Here is a 15,244-nt window from a genome sequence, read left to right as displayed (position 1 = left end):
ATTATCTCTTTCCTCCTTCCCTTTTTTTTTTAAACTCGGCAGTCAGCTTTACCTTCTTAATTTCCTTCATAATGTCTCAAAAACTCAGTTAATGGTGACCATATTTCTTCAAAATTTCCTCCCTTTCCTCTTACAATGTAAGTGAGTCGTTCCAATACAATACATGATGCCACCTCCTTCACCCACATATGATGTGAGGGTACATCCATTTTCTTCCAGTACAGAGATATTAACCACCTGGCCCGCAGGAGTCCAAAGTCAATCAGTTTTATTTGTCTGGAGCTAAAAATACAGTTCTCTGGGTATATACCCAACACACATATTTTTGCCTCAGCAGGTATGTTTACTCCAGCAATCTTTGACAAAGTCTGCATGACTGACTTCCAGTACTGATGTAATTTTGGACAATCCCATACACAGTGAAAAAGAGTACCCTTACCATCTAAACATTTACTACAGCTATCTGGGATATTAGGTGACCAACGGTTCAGTTTGACCGGAGTTATGTAGGTTCTCATCAACCATTTAGTTTCATCCTGGTACATTTGGGCTTTTAAACATGCAGCTTCCCAATCTGCCACCTTTATCTCCTCTTGGATGTCAGATCTCCATGCATCCAGTTTATCAGCGGTGGATTCCTCATCACATGTTAGTAAAGCTGCATAAAATAAAGAAATATGACCTCTCTCTTCAAGATTTTGCAATATGATATTCTCTAGGTTTGACAGTGTTGGTTCAGATTCAATCTGTTTATATTTCGACCTAACGAAATGTTTAATTAGTAAATGTTTATAAAAATTCTTCTTTGGAATGTTATATGTTTGGCATAACTGCTCAAATGTAAGAAGGATGCCATCCTTATAAAAGTCTGCCAGCTTCCGTACACCTTTATCCGCCCAGATTTTAAAACCCCCATCAGCTCTTCCTGCCTTAAAACCTGTGGTGCCCCAAATAGGCGAGAAAGGAGAGATGGGAGGAATACCTCCCATATACTGAGGGGCCCTATACCAAATATCAATTGTGTTTTTTAAAACATGTTTTTTTGTCATTTTTCCCAATTTTTTGGGGCATGCGGAATATAAATACAAATTCAATTTAAGTTTTGTTTCTAATTGTTCAATTTTTATCCATGCTGGGGGTGTCTCTGTTGCAAAGTAGAATATGGCTGAGCAGCTGTGCAGACCAATAATATAATTTAAAATTAGGGAGTTGTAACCCCCCTCTCTCATATGGCAGGTACAGCAGGCGAAGCCTTAGTCTAGGTTTTTTATTATTCCAAATGAATCTATTAAGGACAGTGTTTAATTCATCAAAAAAAAAATTGGGAGAGGCAAAGGGAGTGCGTGGAACAGATATAAAAATGTTGGTAATATGCTCATTTTGATAATGTTTATTCTGCCAATCATTGACACAGGCATTACCATCCATTTATTTAAAGATTCCTTTACTTCACTAACCAAAGGATCATAATTCATTGGTACAATGGTTTTAATGTCTGGAGTAATTTTAACACCAAGATACACAAATCCCATTTTTGCATTGATAAATGTGATATCTCTTCAATACTTAAATTCCTTTCCAACTCTTGTTGTGTGTCTTCTGTGTGTCTGGAACTGAAGTTGATCCAAGAATAAGTCTTGTTCTTCCGAGATATGGCAACAATCAGATTTTCATGAAATTGTCTAAAACTATCATTAATTTCAGATGGGTCTACTGTTACCTCACCCGAGGTGTTCTTTATGCTATTAATTGCTCTTTCACTCTGTGTTTTCTTTATTCTCCATGCCAAGAGCTTCCCCGCTTTCTCACCTTGGTCATAATAAGATTGCTTTAACCACATTAAACTTTTTGCTGCTGCATCAGAAGACAATTTATTATATTCAGTTCTCAAACGTAACAATTCACTTTGTTTTATTGGGTCACCACTAGCATTTAAGTCTAATTTCAAATAATTAATTTGCTTATCCAAGGTTTCCATTTGCTTTTGTTGTTGTTTATTCTTTGTACTCGTGTAGCTAAGAATTTCACCTCGAATATATGCTTTAAATCCTTCCCATCTCATTGCGGCACAGGTTTGATCTGTATTTAACTCAAAGTAATTATCTATTTTCTCCCCTATAAATTTAACAAAGTTTGAGCTCTGTAGCCATCTTGCTTGAAACTGCCAACGGAACTGTTTGTGGGTAAAGTTGTTCATGTAAACATTCAGTGAGATTAGGTGCATGATCACTGATCACTATGCTATCATATTGGCATTGTTTGATCCTTGATAAAAGTTCCCTTGAGATAAGAAAATAATCTACACGTGAGTGGGATTTATGTGTACTTGAGTGACAGGAAAATTCTACGTTATCAGGATTTTGTTCCCTCCACACTTCCACCAAGTTCATATCCAATATATATTGATTTATTAAATGTCTAGTTTGAGATTTATAGATATCTGAGCCAATTGAACAATCCATACTTGGATTCAAGGTACAATTAAAGTCTCCTCCAATTATATAGAGTCCTTGCAGAGTAGATACGGTAAGAAATAGATCTTCAAAAAACTTTGGTTTATTTTCATTTGGGCCATACAAACTCACTAAATTCAAAGTAATTGAGAGAATGTTACCCTGGATGATTACGTATGTCACGAAATGGCTTGGACAGAACCCAGATGCAGGCAGACGAGGAGTTAGATAAAACAAATTTGATTTAAATGTGAACAAAACTAGAAAAACAAACACTTCCCTCTACAGGGAAAAACTATATAAATCCACAAACTTAGAAACAGGTAATCCAAAGAACAGCAAGACATCCAGTGAACACTGAACAGAGCGAAACTGAGACTATATAAAGGGAGACACTAACGAGGAGCGATTACATGGGGAGAGTGGTGACAGGTGATTGGAATGAAACTATAACGAGAGTGAAACAACTAACCAGGTGATGGGAATAAAATCCTAACGAAGGTGAAACACAAAACAGAAGATGGGAATGAAACCCTAATGAAATAACAGGAGATAGGAGGGTGGGGCTGAGAGACATGACAGGAAGACACGTGGCATCAAGTAACAACAAAGCCACATGTCTCCACACATAACACAACAGAAACCCGAAAGACGTGGCAATGTCATGACTCTGCCCAGGGAGGGGGGACTTGAAAGGGTTAGGGAGAGGTGTGTGTCCAAGGGGAAAAAAACTTGAGGTGATGCCGGCCGGAGAACTGGCTGAGGCACTGGCTGGAAGGCCGCCTGCGGAATGGAAGGTCTGGATGCCTGCGGAAGGGCAGGTCCGGCCGCCTGCGGAAGGGCAGGTCCCGATGCCTGCGGAAGGGCAGGTCCCGATGCCTGCGGAAGGGCAGGTCCCGATGCCTGCGGAAGGGCAGGTCCCGATGCCTGCGGAAGGGCAGGTCCCGATGCCTGCGGAAGGGCAGGTCCCGATGCCTGCGGAAGGGCAGGTCCCGATGCCTGCGGAAGGGCAGGTCCCGATGCCTGCGGAAGGGCAGGTCCCGATGCCTGCGGAAGGGCAGGTCCGGCAGCCTGAGGGAAGGGCAGGTCCGGCAGCCTGAGGGAAGGGCAGGTCCGGCCGCCTGTGGAAAGGCAGGTCTGGAAGCCTGCTGGATCGACCACTGGAAGGCTGGCTGTGAAACCGGCAGGAGAGCCAGCTGGGCTGGTTTACGTGCCCCTCCTCCATTGCCTCTTCCTCTTCTGCCGAGCCAATTGACTGGTAGTCGGCTGGAGGAAGGAGGTAAAGGACGGGGCTGGCTCCGCGTTGGAGGCCTCCGAAGAGGACCCCCAGGACTCTCTCCTCCCACGCTTGCCCTGAAGACTGGTAGGTGGTGGAGAGGTTGCAGGGTCCGAGGCTGATGGTGCTATGGTGGTCACGACCCCAAGCTCCAGGGTGTGATCCTCAGGGATGGGGCCCAACAATGTCGTAGAGCTGAGGCGTGCAGAGACCCTGGGCAGATCCCGATCACTAATCCGCTGAACAAGATCCGTGAAGCCCAGGTGTCTCTGTAACTTCATCTCCTCCTGGGAGAGCGGTTCTGCAAGGCAGCCGTTGAAGATTACCTTCAACTCCTCCTCCGTGAAGCAGCCTCGCTTTGCCGTTGCCAAGAACTTGTCAGCGAAGTCCCATATGTACATGTCTCTCTGGCGGAGGCCAAAGAGGAGGTACGCCTCACTAGCACGGGCAGTCGTGTCCGTACTGCCTGCTGGGACCAGTGCAGGTCGGTGCATTCTGTCACGAAATGGCTTGGACAGAACCCAGATGCAGGCAGACGAGGAGTTAGATAAAACAAAATTTATTTAAATGTGAACAAAACTAGAAAAACAAACACTTCCCTCTACAGGGAAAAACTATATAAATCCACAAACTTAGAAACAGGTAATCCACAAACTTAGAAACAGGTAATCCACAAACTTAGAAACAGGTAATCCACAAACTTAGAAACAGGTAATCCACAAACTTAGAAACAGGTAATCCAAAACAGACCGTCCAAAGACCAGCAAGACATCCAGTGATCACAAACATTAGACGACCGATAATGTACCGACACTGAACAGCGAGAAACTGAGACTATATAAAGGGAGACACTAACGAGGAGCGATTACATGGGGAGAGTGGTGACAGGTGATTGGAATGAAACCATAACGAGAGTGAAACAACTAACCAGGTGATGGGAATAAAATCCTAACGAAGGTTAAACACAAAACAGACGATGGGAATGAAACCCTAATGAAATTACCGGAGATAGGAGGGTGGGGCTGAGAGACATGACAGGAAGACACATGGCATCAAGTAACAACATAAAGCCACATGTCTCCACACATAACACAACAGAAACCCGAAAGACGTGGCAATGTCATGACTCTGCCCAGGGAGCTAGAAAGCTCGAGACAGGAAGGACTGAGTCCTAACAACTTATCTACCAGCCGGGTCTTTTTTTATCTGTAGCATTTGGAATGGTATGCTCCTATGTATCAAAATAATAACGCCTCTTGCATAATTATTGTATGATGAGTGTATCACCTGGCCAGGCCATCTGTTTTTTACAAATTTTAATTCACAATCTGTAAAATTTTTCAGCAATATTAATATAGCAATATGTTGTGCCGAGTTAGTATGAAATATAGATAACCCGCCCCCTCCCTTACTCAGATTAGTAAATGGGGGTTTGTGCTAATCCACTAATAAGGGGAGTAGCTAAACTATAAAACCCAACTTCAAAAAGCATCAGTGGTGTCCGTGAACCATGCATACACCAAACTAAGAAATAAACACAGCAAACCCATATGAACATGTTAACATAGTCCCTCAATAAAGCTATTCAACAGCAATGTCTTTTATCTGCTCATATTGTCTCCTTTTCAACAATAAAAGTTTAACCAAAGTATGTAGTATTAATGTGTTTAGAAAAAAGAGAGATAAAGAATATACACACACATAGGCCTACACACATATATATACATATGCCTACACATGTGCCTATAGTGGCGTCAAAATATACAGTGAATAGTATTTAAAATACTATGAAAATATACAGTTCTACACTTTTCTATTATAAACCGTAGTAAAATTCAATATATACCTTGCATTGAATCTTTCAATAGTAAGTATTAAAGTATACTGCAGTCTAACTTACTATAGCTAACTCTACAAAATAGCCTACTGTAAAGTAAACAATAAAGTAGTTACTATACTTAAAGTACTATAATAATTCTACTATCTTATAATACAATTTACTATAGTAAATACTAGGGGTGTGCAGAAGAGCCAGTGATCTTATCAGGATTTGATTTGCGCTCATTTCATTCATAAATTTAACACTAATTCACTTCACACACCTATATTACTTATTATGATATAGTGCTGTTCAAGCAAACACTTGATTATGTTTGCTGAATATGTTTTTCTGTTATTAGGATACATTTGTTATTAGTTTTGAAGCCACTATCCGTGCCTTTCTGAGTAAGGTATTCGGCTTTGGGCACATCCATAGCGGAATGTTGTCCATCTGTGCTCTTGGTTGTTGACGGAGATTGCCTGAACTGGAGCTGGGGTGATCAGTCAAGTCCACAGGGTTGTAGCGATAGAAGGTCTGTTAGATAAGTTGGAGCTAAACTGTTTAATGCTTTACAAGTTATTAGTCAAGTCAGCTTTATTTATATAGCGCTTTTTACAATTTTCATTGTTACAAAGCAGCTGTACAAGAAAACATTGACTATAAGTAAAGCATAAAAGGTTATGGAAGTCAAAACACAGGTCAAATATCAGACACACAATAAATTCCTATATGCAGAGTTAATTAAATAAGACTATCAAATTCTAGCAGCCCCCCCGGCCAGGCAAACAGTGCAAAACAGTATGCAAACGGTGGCGAGGAACCCAAAACTCCATTGGAGGAGAAAAAAAACCTCAGAGGGAGACCAGGCCTAACCAGGGGATTCCAGTTCCCCTCTGGCAAAAACTGCTGCCTCTGCACAAGCTCGACAGTGCTTGCACAACAAGGCAAAATAAAAAACAAAGTTAGATTTAAAATTATCATTAATAATCTAATAGCGACTGAAGTTTTGTAGAGTCGCCACGTCCTTCGTCCAGCATTTGTTAGGTCTGGGAATGGATTGCGCCCTGCCCGCTCCGGTAACCTTGGAACAATGAGACAAGACTGGCTGAGAGTAGAGTACTGTTCTGCACTCTTTGATGCATCAAATGCATCAGTTGTTATTGGAAGTGTCCCTGGTTCCGGTTGATCTAACTAGTGCAGCCTAGATCTTTGAAATATATATATTATGATAGTGTAGTGTATGCAAGATTAAAAAGATGCGTCTTTAGTCTAGATTTAAACTGAGAGAGTGTGTCTGCCTCCCGGACAGTGCAGGGAAGACTGTTCCAAAGTTTAGGCGCTAAATAGGAAAAGGATCTGCCGCCTGCACTTGATTTAGAAATTCTAGGTATTACCAACTGACTAGACGCCTGAGAGCGTAGTGCACGTGATGGACTATAATACGTTAGAAGTTCTCTCAAGTAGTGAGGAGCTAAACCATGCAACGCTTTATAGGTAATAAGCAAGATTTTAAAGTTTATGCGATGCTTTACAGGTAACCAGTGCAAGGTTGACAGAACCGGGCTAATATGCTCATAATTTTTTGTACGCGTAAGAACTCGAGCTGCCGCATTTTGGACCAGTTGGAGTTTTTGTAATAGGCCTGCAGGGCAACCACCTAATAGTGCATTACAATAATCTAGTCTTGATGTCATAAAGGCATGTATAAGCTTCTCTGCATCTGATGGTGACAGCATATGACGTAGTTTAGATATATTTTTAAGATGGAAAAACACAATTTTACAGGTGTTGGCGACCTGGTTCTCAAATGACAGAGTACTATTGAATATAAAGCCAAGATTCTTAGCTAAAGATGAGGGTTTTATGGAACATCCATCAATAGTTAAGCAGTATTCTTGGTTGTTACGTAGGGCGGTTTTTGGTCCGATAAGTAACACTTCAGTTTTGTCCGAGTTCAGTGATAAAAAATTGCTACTCATCCACTTTTTTATATCGACTATGCATTCCACTATTCGATGGAATTGCTGTGTTTCATTAGGCTTTGAGGAAATATAAAGTTGCGTATCATCAGCATAACAGTGAAAGCTTACCCCGTGTTGCTTTATTATATCTCCTAGAGGTAGCATGTATAATGCGAAGATCATAGGCCCTAAGACTGAGCCCTGTGGTACACCGTACTGGACTTTCGATTTGCGTGATACCTCATTGTTTATTGCTACATATTGAAAACGGTCGCATAAATAAGATCTAGGCCATTTCAAAGCTATTCCCTTAATACCGACATCATTTTCGAGTCTATGTAGGAGCATGCTGTGGTCAATGGTGTCGAATGCAGCACTAAGATCTAGCAGCACCAATAAGGAGATACAACCTCGGTCGGACGCCATAAGCAGATCATTTGTAACTCTAATCAGAGCAGTCTCTGTGCTGTGATGTGCTCTAAATCTAGACTGGAAATCTTCATTAATCTCATTCCTTTGGAGGAAGGAGCATATTTGAATTGAGACTACTTTTTCCAGAACTTTAGATAAGAAAGGTAGATTCGAAATAGGTCTATAGTTAACTAGTTCTCCAGGGTCCAGATGGGTTTTTTTGACAAGGGGCCTTATAACAGCCACCTCATATGCTTTAGGCATATGTCCTAATGTCAGAGGTGAGTTAATAATGCTAAGTAATGGTTAGAGCGTTGGGCTTGTGATCAGAAGGTTGCCGGTTCTAATCTCAGTGCCAGCAGGTCATGACTGAAGGGCCCTTGAGCAAGGCACCTTACCCCTGATTGCTCTGCAGTAATGTGCCACTGTATAAAAAAACTACTTGTAATTCGCTTTGGATGAAAGCGTCTGCCAAATGAATAAATGTAAATGTAAATGTAAGTAGAGGACCTATAATTTCTGGGAGCATCTCTTTCAGTAGATTTGTAGGTATAGGGTCTAACATGCATGAAGTTGATTTAGATGATCTAATGATTTTAGAGAGTTCATCGTGATCTATAGTAGAAAATAAACGTAATTTCTCCTTAGAGGCGCTGTAGTTAGTCGTTTGTTCAGCGGGATTCACTTCTGGTTGCATATTAGACGTACTTTATAGTCTATACGGTACTTAACGGGTAGCCAGTGTAGGGATGATATGATTGGTGTTATGTGATCATATCTTCTAGATCTTGTAAGAACTCAAGCAGCTGCATTTTGAACAAGCTGTAATTAGTTTAATGATGATGCAGGATAACCACTTAGCAGTGCATTACAATGATCACTCTTGAAGTCATTAATGCATGAACCAGTTTGTCTGCCTCAGAAATACATAAAAACATTGCCAAATTGTGATATATTCTAAGATGGCTGTTCTTTTATGTTTTTGATGGGGTTTTCCAATGACAGGTTGGTGTCCAATATAACGCCAAGGTCTTTAACTATATTTGCTGAGGTACTGCAGCTAACACTGCATCCTCCTATTTGTAAATTGTAATCTATAATATTCAGCGAACAGGTATTTGGCAGAGGAAAATTACTGTTCATCCAACTTTTTATGCCCTGAACGCACTTGTTCAAGTTTTGTCAATTTTGAGGTTTTGTCAGGTCTAGATCTGGTATAGCTGTGGAAACTTGGAAAAAGTTGGAAAAATTTAATGTTTTCTAATAATGTTACAAAGGGGAAGCATGTGTATAGCGAATAGCAAGGGCACTAAAATCGATCCTTAAGGTAATACAAAGTTTACTGCCGTTTGTTTTGATGATTCCCCATTTAAATGAACAAACTGATATTGGTCAGATGAAGATGATCTGAACCATTGTAAAGCTTGTCCCTGAATACAATATAATTCTGTAAGCGATCTAGAAGAACGGCATCATTTATGGTCTCTGATGTGGCACCAAGGTCAAGCAAAACTAGGAGAGAAGCAGCCTTTGTCTGCTGCTAGGAGAAGGTTATTTGTAATTTTGACAAGTGCGATTTCCATGCTATGATGTGGCCTAAAGCCTGTCAATTTAAGTATAGTATAGGTGTTTTTTGTAAGAAAGAGCACAATTGTGACTTTTCCATTATTTTAGACAGATATGGAAGATTTAATATCGGTCTATAGTTTTCGGATGGTGAGACAAGGACAGAGGACCCAGGCGCAGACAGCGCATAAGGGTTTAACACAAGACTTTAATAATAAATACAAAACAAAACCCATGAGGTTTAACTTAACAACACAGGGATATGGTAACAAGACAAGAAAGACTAATACTAACTACATATAAACAAGACTAAAATGAACTACTAACATGAACTTTAAAACTACATTAGACTAAAAATATATGTGTTTTAGAAAGGCGGGTTATTGGGGCCCACAATAATGTACGGTACTTTAAAACATTTAAAATATTTAAACACATTGTATTGCACCAAAAGCACAAGTTAACAATGTTTTAATCATGTCATATGAACCCTTTAACATCATGTTAAATCATGCTAGCAATATGCTAGCAACATGTTACAGGTAACGTAGCTAAATCAGCTATACAGGTAACAAGCTAAATCAGTAACACTTGTATAATGCTTTATGAATATATGCTTTAGGTAAAAGTTGTTTTAATGTAATAATTATGCCCTTTAATGCACCTTACAATGCATTGTAATGTCTCATGAATGATTGTACTACATTATAACACTAATCAATTAATTGTTACACTTTGCATCTTAAATTTGATTTCAAATTCTTTACAACAACACACATAGTGAATAAACAAAATGCATCATACCCTTTAATAACCCTTTATAATACATTATACCTAAAGGATTTAAACCACTAAATCATTCTAAAAAGGTGGCAAAACATCTCTCTGACAGTCTATCCTTATTAAACATACCTTCTAACTTCAAAATTTGTGGTTAGATGTTTGTATATAGTTTATCTTGTTTTTTGAATGTTAAACAGAACACCTTTCCAGAGTCAACCTGTCCAAAGGCCAGTGGTGAGTACATTGTTTTCCCTCTGTAATTGTGTAATGAAGCCCTAAATGCTAATGTGTTTAGGGATTGGTGTCTTTTTTGTATCGTCACCTTTGGGCATTTCCTTAAACCAAAGTTTTTCTCCTGAATATCCCAAAGTAGTTAAAGTATAAGGTTGTGTACATGAATGTTGTCGTGTCCTTTAGAAATACATGTTCATACAACGACTTCGTGCACAGCAGCTCCAGTATCAGGAAACAAAGATCCGCCCAAAGCTACAAAGGTTAGTAGCATGATTGCTTTACTATACTAAATTACTTTCTACAAAACTACCTTAAATATGTAACTAAAGTGTAACTTTAAACAGATATTTCACAGGCAAAACTAAATTTCCCCATGTTTTACTAAAAAATGATACGTGGTATTACAACTTTGACTGCATTACTCTTCAAGAAGAAAGTCATATTCAGTCAGGATGCGTTGAGGGTGAGGGTAAAATATCCCTTTAACAAAACACTTTTTTTGTAGAATAATTATTCTACAACATTTAACTCTACATAGAGAAAATAATACTGCATGTCACTGTTAACAATACCTTAAATAATGTAGTCAGTAAACGATCAATCCGACAGAGATTCAGGAGAAGATTACCCAAATATGACGATTTTTTCATTGTTTACTCACCATTGTGCTGCCCCACAGGTCTCCAACTTTCCATATTCAGTGAAACACAAACAAATACAATTTCATGTTAAAATGGTGTCATGTGTTCAGCTGAAGAAAGAAAGTCATATACAGCTAGGATAACATGAGAGAATAATATTTAAGAGAATGAGATAATTCATAGTTTGGTGAAAAACTAATTTAATACTAAACGTCACAGCTAAAGAGATGTTTAAAAGATTGTTTGTCTGGACAGAAGTTTTATGTGCCTGTCAAGGAGAGCTGCGTGTCATGCCAAAAGACTGTTTATCCACTGGAGAAAATCATTGCTGATCAACAGATTTATCACAAGACTTGCTTCTGTTGTGCCTTCTGCAGTACCAAACTCAGGTAATTTTAATATGAAGTAAACTTTAGAGACAACATGTTTGACTTCGGTTTATAAAAACACACACTGGAAGTCTAAGGGGTTTTGTACCATGATATTCGATCCGCAAATGATATTTTGCCCATTTTGGTTCCTATTAAGCTGATTGTTTAATCTGTAAAGTCTTCTTATTAGTCTTATGTTGTGGGACTACTTGGACTGCTCATAAACTTCACTTTGAAGTACACTCTCACAACACTTTTCACATGCTTACAGGGGTGTAACAATAATTATATTAATAATAATAAAATTCTGATATTGATTTTATTAATGCTATCTTTATTAACTTTATACATTGGCTTGAGGTTTGTCGTAGGGAGAGCATTCGCAGAGCGCATTTCTTGCCACAGTACAACAATAACAATTCTGTCACGGTGTGTGGACAGAACCCAAACGCAGGCAGCAGAGTTAAATAACAAAAACTTTATTTAAACAAAAGACCCTCGATGAGGAAAACACGATCTAAAACAAGACAAAAGTGTAAACTAAAACTTCCCACATGGGGAACAAAACAAACAAAGTCCTTTGAATAGTAAATCAACAAAATCCACAAACTTAGAACAGGAACAAACACGATAATCCATAGACAGGAATAATCCAACAAGGTGACGTGAGGAGGTACGATAATGACGAAATGACAATGAACCGACAAGGGACAGAGGGAAAACTGGGGCTAGATAAAGGGAAAACACTAACAAGGACTGATGACACAGGGAGAGTGGCCACAGGTGACAAGGATGAAACACTAAGGGAAAGCTAACAGGAGGATTGCACGAGGCAGGTGAGGGGACTGAAACACTAAGGGAAGGATGGATCAGGGCTGGAGACAAGACTAACACTAATGGACTGCTAACAGGGAAACAAGGGGGCGGGGCTAAAGGACGTGACACCGGAGAGAGAGCATGGCTTCTCAAACCAAAACAATGCTCTTTCTCCACACAAAACACATGGGACTGACATGATCCTGCCACAAGACTCGAAAACCACGACAAGGAGAGGCAGGATCATGACAAATTCACATTACGTTATTTTAAATATATTTACCCTTTCAAACCTGATTCGTCATCGCCTGTATTACATCATGTAGTAACATATAGCTGTATATGTTACTAAACTGATAAACTGTAGCTACTTTAATTTGAAGAACTTGGCAACACTGTAAAACACAATTAAAGGGTTCACTCAGTGCAGGAGAGTGTGATTGACAGCATGATGCGATATATTGCATATGTGTGAAGGGCAAACTAAGTATATAACATTGTAGTTTTTCAAGATATGATGAGAGATTCACTCAGTGCAGAAGATATTGAGAGCACAACGTGATAGTTTTACACTTTAAAAAAATATATGATTTCAGAATAAAAATGTCTTCAATTAAAGACCGACTCATACGTACATCCTTTAAATGTGTTTTTGTGGTTTGGCCAAGCAGCAGTGTGTTTTGGGGAAAGTCATTAGACTTTTAAGGCAAACGAGTCAATCCATGTACATTTTGCCCATCACCTTATTAAACATGACCAACAGTCACTGCTGCCACAGCTTGCCGTGAATGCTCTAACCAAGCAGTAGTGTATCAAAGTTCTTTCAGTTTGGTTTACATATTGTTACACCTCTAGTGATGCAGGGAAAATACATTGTTTTTTAAGCATTATACTAATATAAACAACACACACACACATATATACATAAAAAAAAATCATGCACAACGGTTGCACATAATAAAGTTATGTTTATGTTTTTTTGTATGTTTCTTTTGTCTTCCATCTAATCAGTTTGGGGACCTATGCTTCCTTAAATGGCAACATCTACTGTAAACCTCACTTCAGACAGCTTTTTAAGTCTAAGGGCAATTATGATGAGGGCTTTGGTCATCGGCCTCATAAGGAATTATGGACGGCTCAAACAAACAAAGAGGAGTCAGAGAAAAATGAAAAGCCAAAGTGTCCAGTGGCAAATCCTGTTTTGGTGAAGCATCCAGAACAACTGAGTGCTAAAGTGAATGAGTCAGAACTCACTGACCAAACCACAGTGCTGGATACAACAAGTCAAGCCTCTAGCTCTATAAAAAATACACAAACCACTGTAGTAGAAACGAGAAGGGTGAGAGTGGCATGGCCACCACCTGCCGAAAATGAAGGAATCTCTAAAGTCTCCAGCCCAGCTATTCAAGGTGCAAAGAGTCCATTCAAGCTTTTCCGACCAAAGTGGCCTCCGGAGGAAGAAACTCCACCCGCTCATCAGAGTCCTAAAAGAGGAGAACTGAAAGGTCTGCAACGTAGTTCCTCGCTCAAAGAGCGAATCCGTCCCTTTTCTGTTGCACCTAGCTCCAAACAAATAGAAAATGAGCTAATATCCTTTGAAAAACCTCGACGAGGATCGCTGGAGGAGCTTCACTCACTGTCAAAGAAAAAAAACGAGAAAAACAATGTCCAAACTGAGGCAGAATTCACAGGTCCAGTAAATAATATAAATGAAGTAAAAAATAAAGTGTCCATCGAACAAGGCAAAGAAAAGATACCCCCTTCTATTCTAAAAAAGCCACAACAAACGAAAAAAGAGGTTCAGCTACAAGCACAAAAGGAGACTGAGCATAAGAAAACAAAGAGAGAGGTAGAGTCACAACAAACAAAACAAGAGGCGGAGCTGCAAGCAAAAAAGCAATCTGAGCCACAAGTAAAAAGGGAGATTCTGAAAGATCACATGAAAGATAACCGTGAAACAGTTAATTGCTTCAACAGCCAGGATACATTGGCCTCCCCACATGTGGAAGATAAAGCCGGCATGACATCCCAGGATTCTGCAAGCTTCTGTGATGGTGAAGAGGCTGAGGAGTCTCTGACTGTAGAGGAAATGATCAAGAGAAATCGCTACTATGATGATGAAGATGACGATGACGAGGAAGTGGCATTAGTTTGACAAGATTTATCATTGAACTCAACTATTCCCCTCTGAAGATTTACTCCTGAATACTTTATTTGAAAATATGCAAACAACATATGTTTTTTACTTGCACAAACATAAAACAATACGTTGTAAATGTACACTGTTCAATGGTTTAGGGTCACTTGAGAGAAAGTTTACAAAACTTTTGAAAGTGTTTGTTTAAATATTAGAAATTTGTTTTGTAGACATAATATAGTTGTGCAAACATATATATATATATATATATATATATATATATATATATATATATATATATAAAATCTTCACTAATTAATATTTTAAGACAAATGACGTGGATCAAAATGATACTGGTTTCTTTTTACCTCTATTTCCAAATGTTTAACCAAACTGCCGATTTTAACTTTTTTAATGTTTTCATGTTTAAATTTTATTGATACTGTCATAAACATTGGTCAAACTGACTTTGTTTGCTTTTTTAGCTCTGTTTATTGATTATAAATTAGTTGAGGTAAATGGCAAGCATGCGTATTTTGTTATGGTTGTGTGACATGATATCATGGTTTGTAAAAAAACTTTAAACAAAAAGGAATCCTTGGCTCATTAATTACGACAACCTCAAACATAATTTATTTTACAGCTGTTTCCGCTTTGAAGGACTCTCTCTGGGGTAGTGCCTGGAGAAGTGAAATATGATTCACATATCCCTCAATGTTCCCATAGTGACCTGCCTGCTCTTATTTAGTCACACATTTTGTAAATATTGTGAA

General features: G+C 39.0%; 1 protein-coding gene across 5 annotated transcripts in view; it reads left to right on the top strand.

Annotated features, from left to right (window-relative positions):
* Positions 1-14,624, top strand: part of lima1b (LIM domain and actin binding 1b) — a 40,879-nt gene extending 26,255 nt beyond the window's left edge. For 2 of the 5 annotated variants that reach the window (XM_079483098.1, XM_079483099.1), the window contains exons 8-11: positions 10,470-10,506; positions 10,690-10,766; positions 11,403-11,536; positions 13,346-14,624. In XM_079483098.1, the coding sequence (XP_079339224.1) occupies positions 10,470-10,506; positions 10,690-10,766; positions 11,403-11,536; positions 13,346-14,489 (1,392 nt within the window). In that variant the 3' untranslated portion in view covers positions 14,490-14,624. The remainder of the gene's footprint in view (positions 1-10,469; positions 10,507-10,689; positions 10,767-11,402; positions 11,537-13,345) is intronic. The other 3 variants (XM_079483102.1, XM_079483101.1, XM_079483100.1) reach the window with 3 other exon arrangements.
* Positions 14,625-15,244: the final 620 nt, after the last annotated feature.

This window comes from Barbatula barbatula (genome assembly GCF_947034865.1).
Source record: "Barbatula barbatula genome assembly, chromosome: 20".
In the NCBI taxonomy this organism is placed as follows: Eukaryota; Metazoa; Chordata; class Actinopteri; order Cypriniformes; family Nemacheilidae; genus Barbatula; species Barbatula barbatula.
The sequence above is the reverse complement of the archived record's forward strand: the minus strand, read 5'-3'. Positions and strand labels throughout refer to the sequence as shown.